At 45.4% G+C, this 26,012-nt stretch overlaps 1 protein-coding gene across 1 annotated transcript in view; it reads right to left on the reverse strand.

Annotated features, from left to right (window-relative positions):
* Positions 1 to 25,345, reverse strand: part of LOC126474774 (serine/threonine-protein kinase meng-po) — a 101,713-nt gene extending 76,368 nt beyond the window's left edge. The window contains exon 1 of the mRNA XM_050102250.1: positions 25,272 to 25,345. Within this exon, the coding sequence (XP_049958207.1) occupies positions 25,272 to 25,345 (74 nt within the window). The remainder of the gene's footprint in view (positions 1 to 25,271) is intronic.
* Between the last annotated feature and the right edge of the window lie 667 nt (positions 25,346 to 26,012).

Below are 26,012 nucleotides of genomic sequence, written 5' to 3' on the forward strand. Positions count from 1 at the left end.
ATGGATTTGATTTAGACAGCAGTGTTGTTTCCCCCCTATTCAAAAATCCTGGTGCGCTGCCGCGCCATCGCCAGCACATCCCAGCGTCCCTACACCCACAAACACTCGTTACCCTATCGCAAAGCAACTCCAACCGGTTCCCCCTCCACCTCTCAGACAGGGAAATCTGCCCCAATATTTATCCATCCTATCTAATATATAAAATGAATATTTGTTTGCTCATCTTCTATGCATACCTGTACCATTCACACAACTGCGATGAAACTTCGGTGAAGTGCGCGCACCCACGCGCAGATTTTTGAAGGGTATGAACCGCCTACTCTCATAGTCTTGGGGGCGGGGGTGGAAAGGCAGTGACACAGCTGCGTAACCCAGGAACGTCTACAGCACTTTCAGCCAAATTTTGTAACTATGCATTTACACACAAAAGGAATACCGTATAAAAGTCAACATACACAGCTAAGAAGCGCACAGAAAACACACATACATGCACACACACGCACACACACACACACACACACACACACACACACACACACACACACACACGCAAAGATAAAATGCAAACAAAATTCAAACTTGGCGCGGAACTCTCTGGTGAACAAATGAACACTGACTGGGCTGGAACACATAACAAACCACGATCACACTGCGTTCTGGTGAAGTGAAAAGTGTTTTACTACGTTATTTGTGAAAAATACTTGTTATAGTTACGTGTGCATCACAACACCTCAGCATTATGCGGAGAATGGAAGTACTTGCCACACGAAAAAGTACATAGAAACTAATGAAAGCGCGAAAACATCGCGAAAAACTGAATTACATTCTAGAAGATAGGTTAACTCCCAGCAAAAAAAAAAAATCTCATCAGCATCGTTTGGTTGCAGATAACGAGCTACCTGTAGTAATTAACACCTTACGTCCATGCCCGAAGCAGGATTCGAACCTGCGACCGTAGCGGTCCGTCGGTTCCAGAGTATAGCGCCTAGAACCGCTCGGCCAACCCGGCCGGCGAACAAGTTGAGGAACAACTGGCAGTAGTCGGTGAAGCAAATAACATGATCGTGATGGTCCTCCTTTCGATCGCAGAAATGTTACAACATACTTTTTAACGCTGCTCCGAACAGGACATTGTCCTCTGACGTAAGGATTTCTCCTCAGATGAGGGGACTCACAAGATTACTGTACTTGAGGTGTACCGGGATCTGTACACAAGTGTACACACATGTTACAGCATTTATACCACGGTATGAGGACTACATCTGGCTTGTGAATTGATTTGCCCTGTGTTTTAGCACACAATGAAACGAATGTCATCTATGTTTCAAGATGATGTGTAGCGAGTGACCTACATAGATTACTAGGTAGATACTATTCCTGTGTTTTTAAGGGTGGCTGGACCATACTATTCTTTTCCCACTGATCAGCTAGCCATAGTTCCGTATCACATTATTCTACCTATTGTGTAGTTTAGCGAAGGATTTTACATGTTGACTGTAGAATGAGTCATTGAGTTTATGATCCCTCGTGAGTGCGTGTGCGCAAGTGAGTGGGAGTGGAGTAGAGTGGATGAAATTTCTTTTTACATTTCATCTTCTAAACCGTAATTTTAAGCATTTAAGCCACATTCGTCTCAAATTATTTTAGTAAGGGTACTAATGACCACGGTGTTGACCGCCGTAGATACACAACCGACTATCTTCAGATAGGTCATCATAGCGCAAGCTCGAAATGAGTAACGACGCGGCAGATAATCAGCATTGACCTTTTGAAAGGCAACAATGTGACAGTCACCCTAATCATTTAGAGCAACGACGGAAAACTTTTTTCTGCGTTGCTGAAAGGGGATCTGAAGCTGCTGCGAGGTCAGCGTCCTAACAATACATCCACCCTGATGAGTAGTTCCTCTTTCGTCAACCTCTTTTGTTCGTCCCTTCAAGAAATGGTCTTTTATCTTATACTTCTGTGCAGAGTTTCCCATGCACTTTTGATAACACTGAGATTCGTTAACTTTGGAAGTTCTTCCCCGTCAGACCGAACTTCGTTTCGTAGCTACCCAAAAGCGAAACTTAAACAGTTAGTTAAGCTGTTCTTTACATAGACACATTATGTATCTCCGAGGTATTGCGGATTATTATATGTACTGTGACATATTAAGATAGAACACTGAGTTTATGATAGTTCAAAAGCATTAATAATAAAAGTGGAATCATAGTGCACACGTTATAACTCAACTTTGGCGAATGCTTCACGAGTTAAGATGTAATGACGTACTTTAAGAACTCTTTTTCTCCTGTAAGGGAAAAATTACGAAATATTTTGTCCTGTATATCTTTATTTCGTTTGCGGTGAGCATTACTACGAAAACACAAACGAAATTTCTGTCGAAAGAAAGTTTCTTCCCCGCAAAAGTAGTAAGACTTCTCCACTCAATTTGCCTGTAATATTTGAGCCAAACCCCACACTCAGATATAAGTAGCCTCCACAATGTATTCGAAAATGCGAATACGACGAGACTACACCTGTAGAATTATTTGGCAACATATTATACAAATTTGTCCCGGGCCGGGAATCGAGCCCGAGTTTTTCGTTCTACACGAGCGGTCGCCTTAACGAATTCGGCTATCTAAGCAAGCTTCCGGACCGATCCGAAGTTCCATATGTCACCGTGTGTCCACGTCCAACACTCGCTTTTCCTATTCAATCACCTTCCGGTACTTAATCTTAGCTAATGATTGAAAATATTCTCTCCAGCTGCTCCAGTCACATGTTCCAGCCTCATGATACGCTGCGCACTTTGTTTTTGTTGACAAGTTCCCTACAAGCATGCTACTGACCCCGCTACAGCTATATGGAGATTAGTTCCCAAATTTCCCATCCATAGCGCCGCTTATTGTCGATATTAACTTATTTGATTTATCGTTAGGTTTTTTTTATATCATTTACTACGCTGCTAGTATCAACTTACAATTTTGTTTATGCCTTATGACTATAGTTACTTGTTTTACTATTTTATCGTACTTTCACCCCCACTCTGAGACAAACTTTAAGACATGAATGTCATTGACTGATTGGCTCATGTTCTGGCGTCATGGCTGCACTTTTTGTTTTGCTTCTTTGTTCTAGTTTTATGCAGACACTGTGAACTACGTGTACGAATCTAAGAGCTGTTATTGTATTAACGGATTCAGTATTGCATTACTTATTGCTCCTGCATTTTGACATTTTGCTGTTTGAACTTTATTACTGTCGCTCTCAAATAATGCGATAGGCATAAATAAGAATGTACCATTTTTTTATCTTTTAATTTTTAAAATATTTTTAAACTTTTCGCCCCTAATTTTAATATTCTTATTGACATCTAATTATTTCCGGTGTATTTCCTGTACAGCCTTCTGAAGACGGGCACTAAGTGCCCGAAACCAGTAAAGAAATTACATTTCTTTTGTGCAACTGGTTGCTAATTATTTCATTATATACGATTACAGTTACTGAAGACGGATAAAGTGCTGAACTCGCACAATCGCTTTGATTCCGTACAGGAAGAGACTTACTTATTACTGTTGCGGTCTTTGCCTAGGGATGTAAATACTACACTCCTGGAAATTGAAATAAGAACACCGTGAATTCATTGTCCCAGGAAAGGGAAACTTTATTGACACATTCCTGGGGTCAGATACATCACATGATCACACTGACAGAACCACAGGCACATAGACACAGGCAACAGAGCATGCACAATGTCGGCACTAGTACAGTGTATATCCACCTTTCGCAGCAATGCAGGCTGCTATTCTCCCATGGAGACGATCGTAGAGATGCTGGATGTAGTCCTGTGGAACGGCTTGCCATGCCATTTCCATCTGGCGCCTCAGTTGGACCAGCGTTCGTGCTGGACGTGCAGACCGCGTGAGACGACGCTTCATCCAGTCCCAAACATGCTCAATGGGGGACAGATCCGGAGATCTTGCTGGCCAGGGTAGTTGACTTACACCTTCTAGAGCACGTTGGGTGGCACGGGATACATGCGGACGTGCATTGTCCTGTTGATACAGCAAGTTCCCTTGCCGGTCTAGGAATGGTAGAACGATGGGTTCGATGACGGTTTGGATGTACCGTGCACTATTCAGTGTCCCCTCGACGGTCACCAGTGGTGTACGGCCAGTGTAGGAGATCGCTCCCCACACCATGATGCCGGGTGTTGGCCCTGTGTGCCTCGGTCGTATGCAGTCCTGATTGTGGCGCTCACCTGCACGGCGCCAAACACGCATACGACCATCATTGGCACCAAGGCAGAAGCGACTCTCATCGCTGAAGACGACACGTCTCCATTCGTCCCTCCATTCACGCCTGTCGCGACACCACTGGAGGCGGGCTGCACGATGTTGGGGCGTGAGCGGAAGACGGCCTAACGGTGTGCGGGACCGTAGCCCAGCTTCATGGAGACGGTTGCGAATGGTCCTCGCCGATACCCCAGGAGCAACAGTGTCCCTAATTTGCTGGGAAGTGGCGGTGCGGTCCCCTACGGCACTGCGTAGGATCCTACGGTCTTGGCGTGCATCCGTGCGTCGCTGCGGTCCGGTCCCAGGTCGACGGGCACGTGCACCTTCCGCCGACCGCTGGCGACAACATCGATGTACTGTGGAGACCTCACGCCCCACGTGTTGAGCAATTCGGCGGTACGTCCACCCGGCCTCCCGCATGCCCACTATACGCCCTCGCTCAAAGTCCGTCAACTGCACATACGGTTCACGTCCACGCTGTTGCGGCATGTTACCAGTGTTAAAGACTGCGATGGAGCTCCGTATGCCACGGCAAACTGGCTGACACTGACGGCGGCGGTGCACAAATGCTGCGCAGCTAGCGCCATTCGACGGCCAACACCGCGGTTCCTGGTGTGTCCGCTGTGCCGTGCGTGTGATCATTGCTTGTACAGCCCTCTCGCAGTGTCCGGAGCAAGTATGGTGGGTCTGACACACCGGTGTCAATGTGTTCTTTTTTCCATTTCCAGGAGTGTATTTGGACACTGGTTTAATGGTCCACCATACAGTGTGCTTCAAAGGTGCATGCACGTCTCAAGGACATTGCATAGTAGACCGTTAAACACAGACAATGCAAATAGTACGGAGTTTTACTATTTGCGTTAAGCATTAATAAAGTCTTTACACTCTAAGATAAGATGCAAACTACTGACACAAATTATTTACAGAAGTCTAGGAAGACTTGTAGAAGCCGACCTCGAGACAGAACAGCGTGAGTTGCGGAGTCATGTGGACACCCGCGAGGCGATAGTGACCCAACGATTTATCTTAGAAGAAAGACTGTAGCAAGGTAAACCTACGTTTATAGAGAAAGATTTTGGCAATATTGGCTGGAATAAATTATCGGAAATTCTGAAGGTAGCAGGCATAAATTGCCAACAGCCTTGCCGCAGTGGTAACACCTGTTCCCGTCAGATCACCGAAGTTAAGCGCTGTCCGGCTGGACTAGCGCTTGGATGGGTGACAATCTGGTCTGCTGAGCGCCGTTGGTAAGCGGGGAGCACTCAGCCCTTGTGAGGCAAACTGAGGAGCTACTTCATTGAGAAGTAGCGGCTACTTTCACGGAAACTGACTTGCGGCCGGAAGAGCGGTGTACTGATCACGTGCCCCTCCATATCCGCCGGTCAGCACCGTTGGGCCTTCATAGCCTGTTCGGGAGGAGTTTTTTTAGGCATAAAACACGAGGAACGAACAGTTATATATAACTTGTACAGAAACCTGACTGCAATGATAAGAGCCAAAGAACATGACAGAGAATCAATAGCTGTAAAGGAAGTGAGAGAGGGTTGTAGCCTATCCCCGATGTTACTCAATCTGTACACTGAGCAAGCAGTAAAGAAAACCAAGATCCCGCGTCCGGCCATCCTGATTTAGGTTTTCCGTGATTTCCCTGAATCGCTCCAGGCAAATGCCGGGATGGTTCCTTTGAAAGGGCACGGCCGACTTCCTTCCCCATCCTTCCCTAATCCGATGAGACCGATGACCTCGCTGTCTTGTCTCCTTCCCCAAAAACAACAACAACAACAAAACCAAGAATAAATACGGAAAATGAGTTACAATTCGAGGAGAACAAAGCACTTGAATGTTTGGAAATGTATCGTAATTCTGTAAGAGACAGTGAAAAATTTGGAAAAAAAGTAAATCAAAAGTAGTGAAATTTAGTCTAGTCGAATCAGATGAATGTGAGCAAATCGAATTAGAAGATAAGACCCTGGAAATACGTGTAGTAGATCAGTTGCGCTATGTGAGCAACAAAGCAACTGACGATGGCCCAAGTAGAGAATATACATAATTCAGAAGGAAAGGCATATCTGGAGAAGAAAAAGTAGTAAAAGTGGAATATGAATTTACATGTTAGGAAGTCTTTTCTGAAGGTATTTGTGTAGAGTGTAGCCTCGTAACGGGAGTGAAACGTGGACAATAAACAATTCATACAAGAAGTGAATAGATTCCTTTGAAATGTCGTGCTGCAGAAGAATGCTGAATATTAGATGGATAGATCGCATAACTAATAGCTGGGGGGGGGGGGGTATAATTTCTAGAAATGAAGAGAAAATATATTTGTGACACAACTTGAGTAGAAGAAAGGATCGGTTGACAGGACACATTGTGAGGCGTCAAGGAATGGTCCGCCTGATAATCGAGTACTCGGTGGGAGCTGTGGAGTTGTGGCGGAAGGGTGGGGGGAAGAAGCAGGTACAGATGGATGTAGGTTGAGGCAATCATCGAGAGATAAAGAACTTGCGCGGAATAGGCTAGCGTGAAGAGCTACACCAAGCCAGTCTTCGCACTGAAACTACCAAAAACAAAACGCTAATATTGAATGCAGTGCCTGAAACTGAGCTCTCAGGAACTTTAAATTTGCAGCGACGACATGAGTCAAGCGAAACTTTTTCTTGAACGTCGTAGCTGTCAAACAAATTAATACTTGGCTGAAGTTGCGGTGTGTATCGTGTACAAAAGATATCTGACTGCAAGCAGGGAAAGGAGACTGCAGAAAAATGGGTAAACGTAACTTTGTTTACTGCGCGGACGGATTGAAAGACATGTCGCTGTTAGAGGGTACTGCTGCGCCGCAGTTAAGTGAGGGGAACAGCACGGTGCTGGCGTCGTCTAACAGCGGCGGAGCTCAAAGGGGCTTTTGTGCGCCGCGCGATTGCGTTACATTATGCTCCGCCGTGAGGTTCGCAACGCACTTGCTCACACGCAAAAGCGACCACCGGGACTTCGGAGCGAGAAATGCGATGCCTCTAAGTGAACATGAACTGTTAACCGTGTTATGTGCTCCCATAACTTCAAACGTACACCTAACAAGATGTGGTTTTGGAACACTGCTCTGCCAGACGTTACATGGGTCGAGACTGAACGTGCAACGATATGTACATAGTGATGAGACAGAACATTATGACCACCTGCCTAGTTGCCGGGATGTCCACTTTGGTACGGATGACAGCGGCGGCGCGTCTTGCCATCTAAGCAATAAGGCCTTGGTAGGTCGCTGGAGGGAGCAGGTACCACATCTGCACAAACAAGTCAACTAATTCCCTGTGGTGTGCGCACTGTAAGACCTTCGGTACACACACCATCAGATTATTTGATTATTTGACTTGTCGCTCTAGCTAAGTAGGCGAGTGTCAGCAATATGTCTCGTGGTCTTATCGTGGCGTGTTTATCTTCTGCCGTTAGGTCAGACGATAGAAATGCCACTTGCACGCTTAGAGTAGCAGACTGACGGTGACCAACTTTAAACAGAACTTGATTCATTTTCACACACATTTATTAAAATAATAATAAGCATGAACATTACTTAACTTGATTCTGGATGCTATTTACAATTGACAAGCTGAAGGTCCTTTGGCCTTGGTACGTTAATCTTATTCTCACATATCTCTGATACTTGACAAAGTGTCTATTCATTTATCTTCATGGCTATGTACAGGAATATGGTAATCTTATTAGTCGCAGACTGAAACTTGACTATGGTACAGACTAATGCAGACTGGTACAGACTGATGCAGACAAATGCAGACTGACTAATCGGAGGTCTGTACACTCGTTATAATACCTCGCGCGTTCAGGTATCACTGCGCGAGTGTGATACGCGAAGAGAAAAGGTTCTACGTTAGCAGCAATCTCATTGGCTGCGTTACATATTAATAAGCGGATCGGTGGAAGCAGAATTTGGTCCGTCTCTTAGGCAGCGCCATCTTGTAGTGCGGAGACGGACGAGCGCTGCGCCTGCGCTGTTGTGCTTAGCGGGGTGCGCTCTATTGGGAAAGTTGTGTATGTGCTGACTATGCGGAACTATGTACACAACATTCCCGTAAATTTCAAGTGTGGGGTGGGGGTGGGGAGTCAGCAATGAGCTCTGACGCCACGTTCAGTCACATCCCAGATGTGTTCCATTGGGTTCTGATCTGGGGAGCTGGGGGGCCAGCACATCAACTGGAACCCGCCGCTGTCTTCCTTGAACCATCCCATCTCATTCTTGGCCTTGTGCTGAAAAAAAAAAAAGCCACTGCCGTCGTAAAACATCGTTGTCCTGAAGTCTCCGCGATCAGGGTACCTCATGGTGCCTTGCGCGAGCTCCACTGTACCCATGGATACCCAGCTGAATGTTCGCCAGAGCATGATGTAGCTGCCGCCAGCTTGTCTCCACCCCGCAGTACACGTATCAAGGAGCTGTTCCCCACGAAGATGACTGATTCGTGCCCTCCCATCAGCATGAAGAAGAAAGTATAGGGATTCATTAGACCACGGAACCCCCTGCCACTGCGCCATTGTCGAGTGCCGCTGTTCAGTGTTCTATTTCAGCAGTAGTTGCCGACGTCGTGGTGTTAACATTGGCATACGCATTGGTCGTCTGCTGCAGAGGCCTATCGTTAGGAGTATTTCCTTGCGCTGTGTGTTCAGGCACACTTGTACGCTGCCCAGCATTGATGTCTGATGTCAGTTCCGCCACAGTTCGCCGCCTGTCATGTTTTTACGTCTACCCAGTCTAAGATGACCAACATCTGTAATGAGATATGAGTGCCCAACACCACGACGTCTGGACGTTGTTTCATCTTGGTTTCGCCATGCGTTGAAGACACTCGCCACAGCACTCCTCGAACACCCGACAAGTCGTGCAGGTTCCAAAATGCTCATGTCGAGCCTCTGGGCCACTACAACCTGCCCTCGGTGAAACTCACATAGATCGCGCCTTCCCCACTCTATACACGGACAGCACCCTCGCCGATACTACATGCACCGTGCGTGTGTCTGACTAGCAGTCACTCCTCGCCAGGTGAAGCTGCTATCTCCTGGACGGGTTTATATCGATAGTAGGCCAGTGGCCATAATGTTCTTGCTGATCATTGTAAGTTATCCGATGTAACGACAGTAGGAGTGCCTGTAAAAACACTCCAGTGTTTCGACAAGTGGTGGAGAGTTAAGAGGAGGATGTTTTGCTGCTCGTAAATTTTTTATTCAGAAAGGTACTAAAGCACTAGGGTCACACAAAAAAATTTACTTTCGAGAGCATTTAAAAAGAGAAGTGTAAGGAGATTACTTTTCGAAAATTTCACTGCTAATCGTTTTGCAAAGAAGGTAAGAAATTTAGTAAAAGTGATCCGTCATACATTTTTTGCTTCCGTTGGCGTGTCTAACTTGACATAAACTGATCTCTGTCGTTAATCCTGGCCTTCATAATTAACGAATGTCCTATCTTTTTTTTTTGCGAAACGTTTCTTCGTAAAGTTTGCCATCTTCCACCTCACTGTCCTTCTCTTTTTAAGATATACTGAGTAACTCTTTTCAAAATAAATAAATAAATAAATAAAAACGTTGCTTCAATACCTCTGTAGATGAAAAAGTTAGAAGTGTTAACAAGAGCGAACCCAGCACCAGAGCTAGGTGGGCGGTAGGCAATTCTGCTTCGCGGTGAATGGCGAAGTAGTTTTGAGACAAGTGAGTCTGGCTACAGTGCTAATAGTCAGTATCCATAACATGTGCCAGTTTCCTTCAAACGGTTACTCAACTGGTAAGGTTGTGTGCTTATTTGGACAAGATGCGAGTACAGTTTGGAAATAGTTTTACTTCCGACTTTTGGGGGCACGATTGGGCGAGGGTGGGGGGTGGGGGACTTTCGTAGCCACCTTCCCGTACTCCCCGTTCAGTATGGCCCTGAGTATTAACTTTACAACATTAGTTGCTTCTTTGCATGCTGTCAGAATCCTGCTTCCGAGGACTTGGATCTAATACCTTCGCCGGCCGGAGTGGCAACGCGGTTCTAGGCGCTACAGTCTGGAGCCGAACGACCGCTACGGTCGCAGGTTCGAATCCTGCCTCGGGCATGGATGTGTGTGATGTCCTTAGGTTAGTTAGGTTTAATTAGTTCTAAGTTCTAGGGGACTGATGACCATAGATGTTAAGTCCCATAGTGCTCAGAGCCATTTGAACCATTTTGCCTTCCCTCCGTTACAATCCTGATCCCTCCCCATACGGTTTCCATATTTTGGGAGCCCCCAAGAGAGACATTCGTGGCCGTCGATTTGATTCGGGCGAAGAGGTGCACTTTTGGGAACAGTCGTAGTTCACAGTCTGACAAATGTATTAAAAGTTGTGGCGATAATTTTTGGAATAATAAACTGTGGTGTCACCGCCAGACACCACACTTGCTAGGTGGTAGCCTTTAAATCGGCCGCGGTCCGTTAGTATACGTCGGACCCGCGTGTCGCCACTGTCAGGATTGCAGACCGAGCGCCGCCACACGGCAGGTCTAGAGAGACGTCCTGGCACTCACCCCAGTTGTACAGCCGACTTTGCTAGCGAAGCTACACTGACCGATACGCTCTCATTTGCCGAGACGATAGTTAGCATAGCCTTCAGCTCCATCATTTGCTACGACCTAGCAAGGCGCCGTATTCAATTGATATTTATTATGTGAAGCATGTATCATCAAGAGAGATGTTCTACAATTGTGGATTAAAGTTAAGTATTACATCATCTACGTACTTTATTTGCAATTCTCAAGATATTGTCCTGTTCCAGACCTCACGCCAGTCAGCGTGTAATTAAACGCGTGCATTTCGGCCTCCTCTAGAAACACAGTGTTGGCTCTTCTGCCAACACTACATAAACAGTTTGATTACTTTTTCCCAGCTGTCTCGTTCTCTATTGACATATACTGATGAACAGGAAGTGAGGTCAGTTAATTTACAATGGAAGTACACGTAGTACTGGGCCAAATCTATAGATTCTGGCAAACATTGTAGTAAGTAACTCAGATTATCAAGGTTGTTGGGTTTAGCGGATATCTACAGAAGAAATGGTTAACACGAGACAGGGATGGTGACGCCAAGTGTGAAAACTGCAGTTCGAAAATGTCGAAGAGGATATGTACCGATTTGTGATATGTATAGCTGAATTGCTCCGCCTAGCCCAAGACCAGAAGAGAGGAAACACGCATTTTGACGAGATTTACTGTAAGTAGCAAAAATTATGTATGAACTGTTTCGGATCTGTATCATATGTAAAAACAAAATTGTACTTTCCAGAATAAATAGAATGAATATGCCATTATTGTTGTGACTTGGCAAGACAGCCAAGCCACTAGGAGGTGAAGCCGAAAGGCACGCGTTTAAGCTCACGCAGGCTGGCGTGAGGTCTGGAACAGTTAAAGGATTTGAGTCTAGCAAATAAAGTACGTAGCTGTTGGAATACTTAACTTTAATCCATAATTGGTGAACATCGGTCTGACGGTACATGCATCACAAGATAAATAGCAGTTGATAATGGCGCCTTGCTAGGTCGTAACAAATGCCGTAGCTGAAAGCTATGCTAACTATCGTCCCGGCAAATGAGAGCGTAATTTGTCAGTGAACCATCGCTAGCAAAGTCGGCTGTACAACTGGGACGAGTGCTAGGAAGTCTCTCTAGATCTGCCGTGTGGCGGTGCTCGGTCTGCAATCACTGACAGTGGCGACACGCGGGTCCGACGTATACTACCGGACCGCGGCCGATTTAAAGGCTACCACCTAGCAAGTGTGGTGTCTGGCGGTGACATCACAATTATTATAACAGGTGAAACGTGTGGATAATGTAAATAAATATTTTATTGCAGCAAGAAAACTGCGTTTTGAAGTTATAAAACAAATATTTCTACACCTGTTGTGCAAAATGGTGTCACTAATAGTCTTGTGACTAAATTTCTTTGATACTGTGACATAATGGCACGGCACTATTTACCCGCTCTGGACGGGAAGGTGCGCCGACCCTAGGTGGAATCCGCCCGACGGATGAACGACGATGGCCGGTGTGCTGGCGAGCCTAGATATGGTTTTTAGGCGGTTTCACGCATCCCACTAAGAGAATACTGGGCTGGCGTCAAAGACTCGCGTTATTTACAATATTCGCAAACATTAGAAAACCTGTCACTCACTTTCACTTGAATCATACTACACGCCGACAGCTGGGGGACACTCATTCTGCTCCAGGGATGTAACGGGGGGCGACATGAAGGACATCCGGCTATGTCTTAAGTTAAACATGCAATATCCGCTAATAGCCATGCCGACCCTTCTTAGATGCGGGACACAGTCACTAGAAAAAGGAGAATGGAACGCACTAGCTGTTCCACTACACGCCCACCAGTCTTTGGAAGTACTGCGAAGTAATAAAACCTAAGGCGACAACTGGGAGCATTGGAATAGCATTCAGTGACTGTTTTGTCTGACAGAACTTATTGATGACAGGTAGGTAGGAGAGGTAGCGGCGGACGCTGGCCTCATATCCAGCTTGGACTGTTGGGACAGGGGTTCAAAATGGCTCTGAGCACTATGGGACTTAACAGCTGTGGTCATCAGTCCCCTAGAACTTAGAACTACTTAAACCTAACTAACCTAAGGACATCACACACATCCATGCCCGAGGCAGGATTCGAACCTGCGACCGTAGCAGTCGCGCGGTTCCGGACTGCGCGCCTAGAACCACGAGACCACCGCGGCCGGCTGGGACAGGGGGCGTGGTGACTCGACTACGGCTGAGCGCCCGACGGCGATCGATTGCCCCACTGGGTATCGGAGTTTTAAGAGCACTTAACCCGAGCGCCCTCTTCGTCAGGCGCAGCGCAGTGTGTGTGTGTTTTGAGGGCGTCACGGACTTACAGTGCCAGAGTCTATACTCCCAATAGCGGGTAGATTCATTCTCGTCACTCTTGTGACGACCGAGGTATTAAAAAAGGGCGTAGGCAGCAATTTAAGAGGTGTGTAAAGTTTGTCCACTATAAACTGACTCTTTTCACTGGTGCTAACAGTAGCGGAGAAAATCGACACTAGTTGGAAGATATTCATTTGTCTGCGGGGGCTGCCAGTATACCCGCGTGTGTCACATCTGCCTCCGTATAAGCACAGAACACGGGTATGGTGCCAGCACTGCGGGAAAGAGTCTGCGGTGCCTTCCCTTCGCCGGCCGTTGTGGCCGAGCGGTTCTAGGTGCTTCAGTCTGGAACCGCGTGACCGCTACGGTCGTAGGTTCGAATCCTGCCTCGGGCATGGATGTGTGTGATGTCCTTAGGTTAGTTAGGTTTAATTAGTTCTAAGTTCTAGAGGACTGATGACCTCAGATGTTAAGTCCCATAGTGCTCAGAGCCATTTGAACCATTTCGCCTTCCCTTCGCCGCTCCTCTGCCGTTGGCTGTCGTAATGTAGGGTTAAGTTCCGCTTCCTACGGTTTCAGATAGCCTCGGCAAGAAGGGTCATTTTATCGTGGCCAAAGTGTACTGTATCATTCTGCAAGTGTTTGGTTCACTGTACCTGATGAGCTGCTTAGGGTCGACGCTTGATGCAGGAATAGACAGTTGACCCTCAACATCAACGAATGTAACACACTGAGCGTACAGGATGACAATTATTGAACTATATAACAAAATGTAAATTAGTTACAAACTATGGCGTGCTCACACTTAATTCAACATGTAAACGGCACTGCAGATATTCGGATTTAGGTTATGACATGTACGATGTGCCTTCCACCATTGGCAATGATGTGGCGCAGGCGAATAGCGAAATACTGCGTGACGCTCTGAAGTGTCAAATCATCGATTCTGTCGATGACCTCCTCAATGGCTGCTTTCAGCTCATCAATGGTTTTCGTGTTATTGCTGTACACCTTGTCTTCAATATAGCCCCACAAAAAGGAGTCGCATGTGTTGAGTTCAGATCCAGAGAATACAGCGGCCAATCGAGACCCATGCCAGTGGCCTCTGGGTACCCCAGAGCCTGAATGTGGTCCCCAAAGTGCTCCTCCAGGACATCACTCTCCTGCTTCGATGGGGTCGAGCTCTGTCTTGCATGAACCGCATCTTGTCGAAATCAGGGTCACTTTGGATAATGGGGATGCAATCATCTTCCAAAACCTTCACGTACGGTTCAGCAGTCACCGCGCCATCAAGGAATATCGCACTAATTATTCTGTGACTGGTCAGTGAACACCACACAGTCACCCGCTGAGGGTGAAGAGATTTTTCGATAGCGAAATGAGGATTCTCAGTCCCCCAAATGCGCCAGTTTTGCGTATTGACGAACCCATCCAAATGAAAGTGGGCTTCGTCGCTAAGCCAAACCATATCCACATACAAATTCTCGTCATGTCTCGTGGCCAACCGTGCAGTTTGAACGCACCGTTCAGAAGTTATGGGGATTTTACTTCATGTAGTTCAATAATTGTCACCCTGTAAATAAGCGCAAAGACCCTTTATTCTATGGTTACATGATCGCAGACTAGAAGCAGTCACATCTGTAGAATATGTGGGGGTACTCATGCAGAACAGTTTGAAGTGGAACGGCAACATAAAACTAATCGCAGGTAAGGCAGATGCCAGACTGAGATTCTTTGGAAGAATTCCCAGGAAATGCACTCTTCCCACGAACGATGTAAAAAATGGCTCTGAGCACTATGGTACTTAACATCTGAGGTCATCAGTCCCCTAGACTTAGACCTACTTAAACCTAATTAATCTCAGGACATCACATACATCCATGCCCGAGGCAGGATTCGAACCTGCGACCGTAGCAGCAGCGCGGTTCCGGGCTGAAGCACCTAGATCCGGTCGGCCACAGATGCCGGCCACGAACGATGTAGTTAAGAAGTACTTGACTATTGCTCGTCATTCTGGGATCCGTATCAGCCAGGATTAACGGAGAGCGTAGAAAAAATTCAAAGAAGAATCAGCTGTTTTTGTTTAAAGTTAATTTAGTATGAGAGAAAGCTAAATACTGAAATAAAATGGTAATTTAAAAATAAAACCTAAGCAGGAAAATGACTTCCATTAAGGTAATAATTTGAGGTAGTGTTTTTGTTTTTATGTGACGTGAGCCGGCCGCGGTGGTCTCGCGGTTCTAGGCGCGCAGTCCGGAACCGCGCGACTGCTACGGTCGCAGGTTCGAATCCTGCCTCGGGCATGGATGTGTGTGATGTCCTTAGGTTAGTTAGGTTTAAGTAGTTCTAAGTTCTAGGGGACTGATGACCACAGCTGTTAAGTCCCATAGTGCTCAGAGCCATTTGAACCAATTTGTGACTTGAATCTATTGAAGGTGACCATCTCCTTCTGCCTGAGTTCTCAGAAGTGAAGACCCTTGGGTGACTTTGTCAAATGCTGCTAAATAGCCCAGAATTAAACTTCTCTGAAGCTGACACTCACGTTTACAAGTGGCAATACACCCCGCCTTTGTCTTAACGGCATGCAGGCGATATTAGTCACGCTGTGTAAGGGGAACAACTGAAAGTCGTTGTAGAGCTGTAGCAGTGCGCTCAGCACATCGTCCACCCTTACAGTGAAATCCCGTGTTTATACCCAAATCCCTTTCACTGGATCACTTGGGTTTACACGACAATCCATGTGCAATAGACAAAATCACCACTTATTGACATGAACGCCTGAAACGTTATTTGATGAATGGAAGAGAAGTGACAGAAGCACCCTGCAAACTCAGATGACGGAATAAAAATTGGTTATTGATTCCCACGTGTTCTGTGAAAGTCGTTAACTCGAATGAAGACCCAACGTTGGCTACGAAGTGTCGAGCTAAAGACATACGAGGGTAATCCCAAAAGTAAGGCCACCTATTTTTTATAAGTACATAGACCTGTTCATTTCTACAATGGTTTACATGAGTTTACAGCTATTTTTCGACATAATCACCATTTCTGCCAATGCATTTTTGTAGACGCTGTGGCAGTTTTTGTATGCCCATGTCATACCATCTCGCCGCCATGCTCTTCAGAAAGTTAAGAACCTCTTCTTTCACCTCGTCGTCAGAGCTGAATCGCTTTCCGACCAAATGTTCTTTTAACCTAGGGAACAGGTGACAGTCACTGGGCGCCAAGTCAGGACTATAGGGTGGGTGGGTCATTGAGTTCCACTGAAACTGTTGCAGAAGACCAACGGTTTGCCGAGCGATGTGTGGGCGAGCGTTGTCATGGAGAATGTGTACGCCCTTGCTCAACATTCCTCTTCTCCGGTTCTGAATTGCCCGTTTGAGTTTTTTCAGAGTCTCACAGTACCTGTCGCAGTGGGCATAAAGTCGACCAACAATAGCCCTTTCCGATCCCAAAAAACGGTTGTCATGACTTTACCGGCAGACTGTGTTTGTTTGAATTTCCGCGGCTTTGGCGAAGAAGGTTGCCGCCACTGGCGTGATTGTTGCTTGGTCTCAGGTGTAAAGTGGTATGCCCAGGTTTCGTCACCCGTGACAATTGAGTCCAGAAAGTGGTCCTGCTCGGCTGCAAGGCGGTGAAGAAATGCGCCGGAAGCATCAACTCGTTGCCGCATGTTGTCCTCAGTCAGCATGCGTGGCACCCATCTTGCGCACACCTTCCGGTGGTTCAATGTTTCCGTTAAAATTCTGTGAGCGGTGCTTCGGGAAACCTCAGGAACCAACGTACAGAAATCATCCAGGGTGATCGGCCGATCTTCACGCTTGCTTTGCTCAACCTTCAACACTGTCTCCTCACAAACTGGCGGTCTCCCGCTCCTTTGTTCGTCGTAAATTTCGTTCCGATCAGCTGCAAACTCTCTACACCACTTACGAACATTTTTGACATCCATGCACGACTCACCATACACTACCGTCAATTGGCGATGCATCTCAATCGGCTCAGTGAGCTTTGCGTTCAAAAACCGAATAACTGCGCGCAATTCGCACTTGGCCGTGGCATCCAACGGGAGCTCCATTCTCAACGGCTGCCAAGCGGCGTGCGCATGTTTACACACAGCGCGTAAAGCACCTTTCATGACAGTGTGAGCAACTGCCACTCAAACAGAGTTCTGTACTTATAAAAAAATAGGAGACATTACTTTTGGGATTACCCTCGTATAATGTTCCATAATTTAAAGAAACACATAACGTAACTTCCGTAGATGCAATGCTAACGTGCGAGACCGCAACCTTTTCACTCTGATACACGGTTCAATATGTCAGTTTTATTACCGAAGGCAAAGCGTCTACACTGAACAGATCGGCACGTCCTCGCAGCAGCAAGCGAAAGAAGAGTGCGTCCAGTTGAAGAGGCTCTTTATGTGCCCACCACGCGGCCTTCATGTTTCCCTACCGACTGACTAACGTCAGAGCTCAGACGACATGCAGAGACTAACAGTTTCCACCGAGCGCTGTAGATAGCACTCCAGCACACAGCTTGGTGATTACAGGCTCTGAGGTAGACACATGAGTATGCATCATGAAATGTATTTGATAGGAGACGATTTTCATATGATTTTTGAAGTGGACAGTGAAAATTTGTACCAAGGCCAGGAATCGAACCAGGGTCTCCTTTTTAGGTAGATACGTTAGCTGAAGATAAGGTGGGTAGATCACGTAACTAATGAGGAGGTACTGAATAGGATTGGGGAGAAGAGACGTTTGTGGCACAACTTGACTAGAAGAAGGGACCGGTTGGTAGGACATGTTTTGAGGCATCAAGGGATCAGAAATTTAGCATTGGAGGGCAGCGTGGAGGGTAAAAATCGTAGAGGGGGACCAAGAGATGAATACACTAAGCAGATTCAGAAGGATGTAGGTTGCAGTAGGTACTGGGAGATGAAGCAGCTTGCACAGGATAGAGTAGCATGGAGAGCTGCATCAAACCAGTCTCAGGACTGAAGACCACAACAACAACAACGTTAGCCACTAAGACTTCTTGGCACCGTTGTTCACACATCTGCACGGCTGACCTGGCTCCTCTTCCTTCTCCATAATAATTCTCTAACGCACCTGCATAGTAAGCAGGAGACCTTGGTTTGATTCCCGGCCTTGGTACAAATTTACATTCGCTGCTGCAATGTATATACATAAAATCATATCTCTATGAGAGTAATAAAGTCTCTGAAATTGTGTCATTTGATTTTCGTATGTTTTCGTAAATGACAGATTATTTAAAAATTATTTATCCGAACAGGGCACATCCCCAGTCATATTTATCACTTCTCAAGTCAACACCGCTTTTCCTCAACTAATCGTACAGGTATCGTTAGAAAGGTTTTTTAACTGGCTTCGTGATTACATACCGATTTCGCGATAAAACTTGCCGTTAATGGAAAATTTAAACATAATAGGGACTTTTAATTGTCAGAGGTAAAAGGACATCATGGATGCCTAGCTTATAATCTGCATTTTACGAAGCTAGCTTATTAATCACGAATAAGAGACTTCCTTTTCAAATTAGAAGTACCATTTTATTTTTTTAAAGAACTCATTAACTGGATAATTTGCATACCCATTGTCATAGATAATAATCGTCGCCACTGCGGTAGTACATTGTCTCTGCCCGTCGCACAAGTCCACTTTTCTAAACGAATATAATTTCCGAAACGACAAACACATTTGTCTATGTCGCCACAAAATGTGAGCGTACGAGTTCACTTTTCTAAATGAATATAATTTCCGAAACGGCAAACGTATGTGTCAATATCGCCATGAATTGTGATTTGCTTATTACTACTACGGCCTAACGCGCTTACTGAAACTGAAGATGTTTGTCGAGTTAAAGTTATAGTTACCTGAGTCGTATTTGCACGAGGAAGACAGGTGCGTGGATAGCAGGGGAGTTGGAATTGAAGGTGGCGGCCCACTGCATAAGTTATAGGGGAAGGGGCATCAGGGAGGGGAGGGGAGGGGGCGCCTAAAAGACGCTCGGAACCATAATTAGTCTGGCGAAGCTTCAAACGCAGACAGACACGTCCAGACTGCCTACTTTCTGGTGGACTGCTAGTACTACTCCGCGTCGCAATCGTGTCGCGGCTTCAGTGCTCTGCTGCTAGCGTCGCTGTCCGCCGTAGCTGCTTGGTTACTTATCTGTCTAGCAGTTGACGATGTAGCGGAGTAGACGCCCATGTTAATGCACGCCCAGGGCCGCTCCAGCGTGACGTCAGTAGGAATTACTGCGTCACACGGTAATTTCGCCAGTGTCAGGGGAGAGCGCCATGTATACGTGATGAAGTCATGACGCTCATATTGCGCTTCGCAAGTTCCTGACAAACTTATGATTAATTTTCTGTTGGCTTCAAGATAAACTCTGGCTCAACTGCTGCCCGAATGTTTTATGCTTGAATCTGAGTATATCGTAGGCGGTGGTAGCTGACCTGATACTGACAACGCTCTTAAAACTTGCAGTCACATATTCGTCGTTCTAACTACTTAATTTCGTCTATCGAGTTTTGCGTCTGTCATCGTAGCGGTCCATCTACACACGCAATACACGTACTGTTTTATTCACAGGCAAAGTGGTAGATTAAAATGTGATAATGAAAGGCTGCGTTAAGGATGAACGCTGAGAAAGGGATTTATCGGTGCAAGAGCGAGTAGTCACGCTAGTAATTGTTCTTGAAAATCTGTCGTATGTGGGTTTACGGCTCGTAACGCAGTATTTCAGGTCAGGGGTGGGGATGGGAGAAACCGGTCGGTTAAAACCCATACCAGTCTTTTAGTTCTGAATAACCGGTATTTTTAGGTATTTGATCGGTCACAGTTAAACCAAGATTTTAAAAAAAAAATTCTACTAGTAACCACGTAAAAATACGAAATATCGGATAGCCAGAGCAGAAATGCTAAAGTTTTTCGTTATAATATAAAGCTGATTTAAAGAGCGAATAATTTTTGTTCGTAAAATTTGCATTGCTTTGAAATCTTTTGTTATTACAGAAAATGGCGAAGGCGATCAGTCCTACTTTAATAACAATGCCGTCACAAGCGAGCAACACAAAGAATTGGCACAGCATTGTTGAGACAATGATGTACCTAAAATTTTAGAAAGAATTCTTGATCGGAGCACAGCGACCGATGTAAAACGCTAAAAATCAACAAAAACAGTCTCGATCGCGTTTTCAGATTTTTCGTTTATAAGCAACCGGTTTCGGCCCTTTCCTCAGACCATCTTCAGGCTTATCACCCCCGTTATGGCTACTGGTGGCGCAGACTCAGCGAGATCCGTAGAAGTATGATTGATTGTCACTGCTCAGTGTCGTCATTCGCATGCGACGTGAAGGGCCGTGATGTCAGCACACTGCTCTCCCGACCATTCTCGGCTTCCTAGACCTGGGGGCTGCTGTTCCTCATCCAAGTAGCTCCTCCGTTTGTATCTCATGGCTGAGGGCATCCCGTTCCATTCCACTCACTTCATTGACTGTGCCCGGTACAATAACATGCACCTTCGCGTGTTGCGAAGTCAGAAAGGATTTTTTTGAATGGAACACAACAATTGCAAATCTTATTGCATTGTCGGCCAACTGAAATCAGGTGGAGCTACATTAGACATCTCATGATGCCATGGAACTGGTGTTTATTTCAACATGCCAGTGACATTTCTCATTGCATTGTTAACCTGTTCACGAATCTTGCTGATATGATTGCTTATTGCCCTCACACGCGCGCAATATTCGGGGTCGTGAACTACTGTACATGTTAAGTGTCTGCTTGCACAACTCAGCTCCTGCCAGCCATGTTTCTGGTTATGTTTGTTTCCAGTTTCTTTGCTCAGTCTTTTCAAGATATTTCCTAAATGTTAGAGAGCGAGCAAATATTACGCCTAGATATTTAGGATACATGTTGCAGTTTAAGGGTATTCCAAAGAAGTAGATTTTAAGTCTTATGTCGGCTAGCTTGTTGCTTTGGTGGAATACTGTAGCTGAGACAGACTGCACCTGTTATATAAACGAGACTTTTCGCCTGAGAAACCACACAGGGTAAACGGCGCGCAAGAAATCTGAGATTTCATCCGAGCTTCGTACACTTATAGAAAGTGTACCGCGCCAAAATAAAAATAACGACTCTGCTACAGGCACACGTAAAACTTAATATTGTGTACATTATTCGAAAAAAATTTACGGCGTCACTAAGTCTTTCGACTAGGAGACACTGGAAGCCGTGACAACTTGTTTGCTATTTTCACCAGCAATATATAGCGAATAACATTTTCAGCCGTGCAGGTAGAGTCTGTCTTCCTAGATTTGCGAGAGGCATTCGACACTATGGCACTCTTCAGATTTATAGTGAAAGTACGATAATATTGCTTGGCAGCTTTCAGAATACGTAGCAGTCCTTAGTTTCGCAGTACCGTTTCTGCGAATTTTTTTGTTTTTATTTTTTATGAAATTTTTTCGCGTAAAGAAGGGTGCGTCTTTTCATTTCAGCTACTATTCGTAAACGGAGCGCGGAATTTCGTTACAACTTGCGCAAGGCTTGGTTTTCTAAAAGGAGAAAGTCATAATATTACTTTGTTACGGAGCAAACGAAGAGGGATGTACACAATAAGAAGGAACACGAGGCGCTACAGACCTGCAGACACAGCTGTTCGACGCTAAAAATGAAATGGCGGATTCTCGTGCAAGAACTCTCGGTGTAGAATTTACGTCCTGTTGGCTGCGTTACAAATTGAGTGATTTATCCGTGACCATTTCGGATCCATTAAAACCCGGACTGAAATACATCGTGTCTCATTTCAATACGCTGGACTTTGTAAGAAAGGTTGTGTGCTGTCGTTCAGTTACAAGACGTAGTCGGCGTTTTGTTAAACGCTTCTCTGCTGCCTGCATCAACTATAAGACGATCGTTAACGAGGTACAGTAAGTAGTACTGATGCGCACGTTTTTTCTACTTTAAATATTATATGTTCGATTTAGCTCATTCAAAAAGTAGTTGCGTTCTTGGAGACGCTAGAATTTTCTTCGCCAGGAGCGGAGTTGTTTACCTGTCCAACCATCTTCATTTAGATTTACTGTTCTTTTGATAGATAAGTTGAACATAACAAAGCGATGGTTCTTCCACAAATGTCACGGCCGATTTCCTCCTCCCAAGAAACACATTTGACATGTTTCCTCACCTAATTGAGAGGGCCTTAAGGCCCTAATCTGCTTAGGCTAAATAAAAAAGTAACAAATTATTGAACTAGTGTTTGTAATTTACACATCAACATTCTACGAATCGTTGAAAATTTAATTCAGAAGATATTTTCATATTAAGTTTCCTTCTCGTTTCATTCAGAAATTGATCGTGTACAGAATGATCGCATATAGAGAGGGTAAGAAGAAAGTGCTGCCAACCTTTCAGGACACACTTGTTACAGATTCTGGTATTTGTTAAGTGGAGATGGAGTCTGCCTCCGTAGCTCTGTGGCAAGAGTGACTGGTTGCTATGCGGAGGTATTTACCAATACTAGTATTCAGCATATAGAGAAACTTAGTGCCAAAATTTGTACAGGGAAGGCGGAAATTACAGCTTGCAACCACCAAAATATTGCAGTAGATATTAAAATCAACAATATACCACGTAGACAAGCAAATACCTTTAACTAGTTAGGAAGTGGAACCATTACAGATGGTAAAAGTTAAGTCGACATAAAGTGCGGAACTGTGTTGGCAAGGCTTTTACAATAAATAGGCGCTACTTTCATCAGGAATTTAACTGTGAGGACTAAACAGAAATTCATGAAAAGCTTTGCCTCGAGCGTGATGTTGTAAGATTCAGAAAAGTGAAATATTGGTGCACACAACAGGCGTCTGAAGATATTTGAAACGTGATGCTGTAGGAGGATAGACAGAAAAAAAAAAAAAAAAAAAAAAAAAAAAAAAAAAAAAAAAAAGGGTGAAAACTCCCTCTGGTAGCAACTGTAAGAAAGAAAATAAAAGAACTGTTCTGTTCTGTTCTGTGTGTGTCCAGTCGCTGTGAATCATAAGCCTTCTTTTCGATTGTAAAATTTTGCTGAGTGATATTCTTAGCACTTGAAGCCATTTTTCCTCAGTTGCCACTACAGTTACGCATTTTCATGGAGATAAGAAAAAGGCCGCCTTTTGCCACTGGATGTTTCATTTGTGTCTAGGAAGCACGTTTCGCCTCTTCACGCAAGGCATCTTCAGTGGTCTAAAATATAAAGAAAATTATTTAGCTGTACGTGTTTAGATAGGTGATTTGTAGTGATTCTGCCAGCCGGTGTGGCCGAGCGGTTCTAGGCGCTTCAGTCTGGAACCGCGACCGCTACGGTCGCAGGTTCGAATCCTGCCTCGGGCATGGATGTGTGTGATATCCTTAGGATAGTTGGGTTTAAGTATTTCTAAGTTCTAGGGGACTGATGACCTCAGCTGTTAAGTCCCATAGTGTTCAGAGCCACATGAATCATTTTTGTAGTGGTTCTTGGCATCTCACTTAAATTATCTAATTAAAATATATGGCTATTTTTTACACTTACTTTCATTTTTATCCCCTTTTTATGTATCCATATGTTATTCTGTACGTATTAGATGAACATAGTACCGGTATCCAACTGAAAGGTTACATGCAAACATTTCACTGCACATAACCGTGTAGTGAACTGCACATGTTCTAACTTATGTGGAGGAGGGCTGAGTGAAAGATCGTGGGACCTATACAGTGGGGCGTTGGGTGGGGACCGAAGGAGGGAAGGTAAAGGGCCACTGTGTGTGTGTGTGTGTGTGTGTGTGTGTGTGTGTGTGTGTGTGTGTGTGTTGAAACACCCCCTTAGAAAAATTTTATAAATGACAGTGCTGGAAAACCTCTACGTTATTTGATTTTCAAACAGCTGAGCAAAACTGAACGTACTCGGACATTCACTAAACTGGCATACAATATTTTTAGCGTAACGCAATCTGACTTTCAATAATCCCTACAAAAGAATGGCCCTGACTAACAATAACCTATACCTTTCATGAATCACTTAACAAAAATCTTCGTTACTCAGACTACTGCAATACAGCGTGTGCCAATACTGCCAGGAAAACAAAAGATTCCAACTACTGAAGGCACTAACTACTGATAGGTATAGTTACCAAATGAAAGATTTTGATGGAGAACAAACAATGTATTTACCTTAATAGTGCTCAAAAGTCATCATATATATCTTTTCATGACATCCAGTCTAACAAATTTACTCTCTCTGATGGACACACGTCCAGATCATCCGCTCTGAAAACTCCGCCATCTCTCTCCACACATCCACCACTGCTGGCGGCTCACCTCCAACTGCGCAACGCTACGCGCTGTTCACATCCAACTGCCCAACACTACAATAGCAAATATTCCAACTATGACTCCAACCAGCCACAGACTGCACACAGCACAGTGATTTTCATACAGAGCGCTATGTGGCGTTACCAACATAAAAACCTAAACAGCCTACTTACAGAGTGTGTGTGTGTGTGTGTGTGTGTGTGTGTGTGTGTGTATGTGTGAGTGTGGCTGGGCGTCTCGATTTTTTCAAAACTAAAGAGAATGTTATTGTTCTTCTCGTATGATTTTTTGTCATTTAGCACCGTTGGATTTTTATTTATGGCCTTCTGTGTGAAATATTCTTCCTGTAGTGTGAGTATTCTCTTTCTGACTATGCTTTACCATATCGCGTTATACGTACACTATCCAGTTATATTAATGTGACTGGACTGGCTGTTGACGGGCTTGTACGGATTGGTAACAATATGGTAGACAAAAAGTTAAGGGAGAAGAATGGGGGTTAGGATTCAGCGTTCTTTAGGCTGCGAGATTATTTACAGACGAGTACGATGATGTAAAATCCGACGAAGAAGAGGCAGCAAATCGGTCTCCGCGATTTGGAAGTACGTGGGATACGCGTGTGAGAAACCGAGTGCTCCAAATGGCACGTGGCAGCATTCTCTTCCAGTACATACGCGGATCTACAGGAGCCGCAGCGGTGTCATATAGCCTAGACTGGAGCCTCCAGCGGTGGACGGGCCTGGAGAGGTGCGGCGCCAGCAGGCGGTGCCCTCCTGGAGGGCGTCCCTGGCGCGTCCCGGGCCAGCCCGGCATCGATCTCGGGACTCCCTGCTGCCGCCGTGCCGCCCGCCGCCCGCCGCCCACGCAGCGACCTGTCGCCGCCACCGCCGCTGCCCTCGCCACCACCTTGGCCGATTGCCACTGGCTCTGTTCGCTCTCGGCAACACGTCAGCCAAAACGTACTCGTACGCTGGTGTAGTGGTAGCGTGGATAGCTGCCTCACGTACAAGCCAGCTCCGAGCCATTTGCTCAGTGCTCGATGGTATCATCCTTCCGACAGCTACACGACAGGAAATCGGTAGGGTACCTTTGATTATATACACTACCGGCCATAAAATTGCTACGCCACGAAGATGACTTGCTAAAGACGCGAAATTTAACCGACAGGAAGAAGATGCTGTGATATGCAAATGGTTAGCTTTTCAGAGCATTCACACAAGGTTGCCGCCGGTGGCGACACCTGCAATGTGCTGACATGAGGAAAGCTTCCAACCGATTTCTCATACACAAGCAGCAGTTGACCAGCGTTGCCTGGTGAAACCTTGTTGTGATGCCTCATGTAAGGAGGAGAAGTGCGTACCATCACGTTAAGACTTTGATAAAGGTCGGATTGTAGCCTATCGCGATTGCGGTTTATCGTATCGCGGCATTGGTGCACGCGTTGGTTGAGATCCAATGACTGTTAGCAGAATATGGAATC

This window comes from Schistocerca serialis, chromosome 4 (genome assembly GCF_023864345.2).
Source record: "Schistocerca serialis cubense isolate TAMUIC-IGC-003099 chromosome 4, iqSchSeri2.2, whole genome shotgun sequence".
Lineage (NCBI taxonomy): Eukaryota > Metazoa > Arthropoda > Insecta > Orthoptera > Acrididae > Schistocerca > Schistocerca serialis.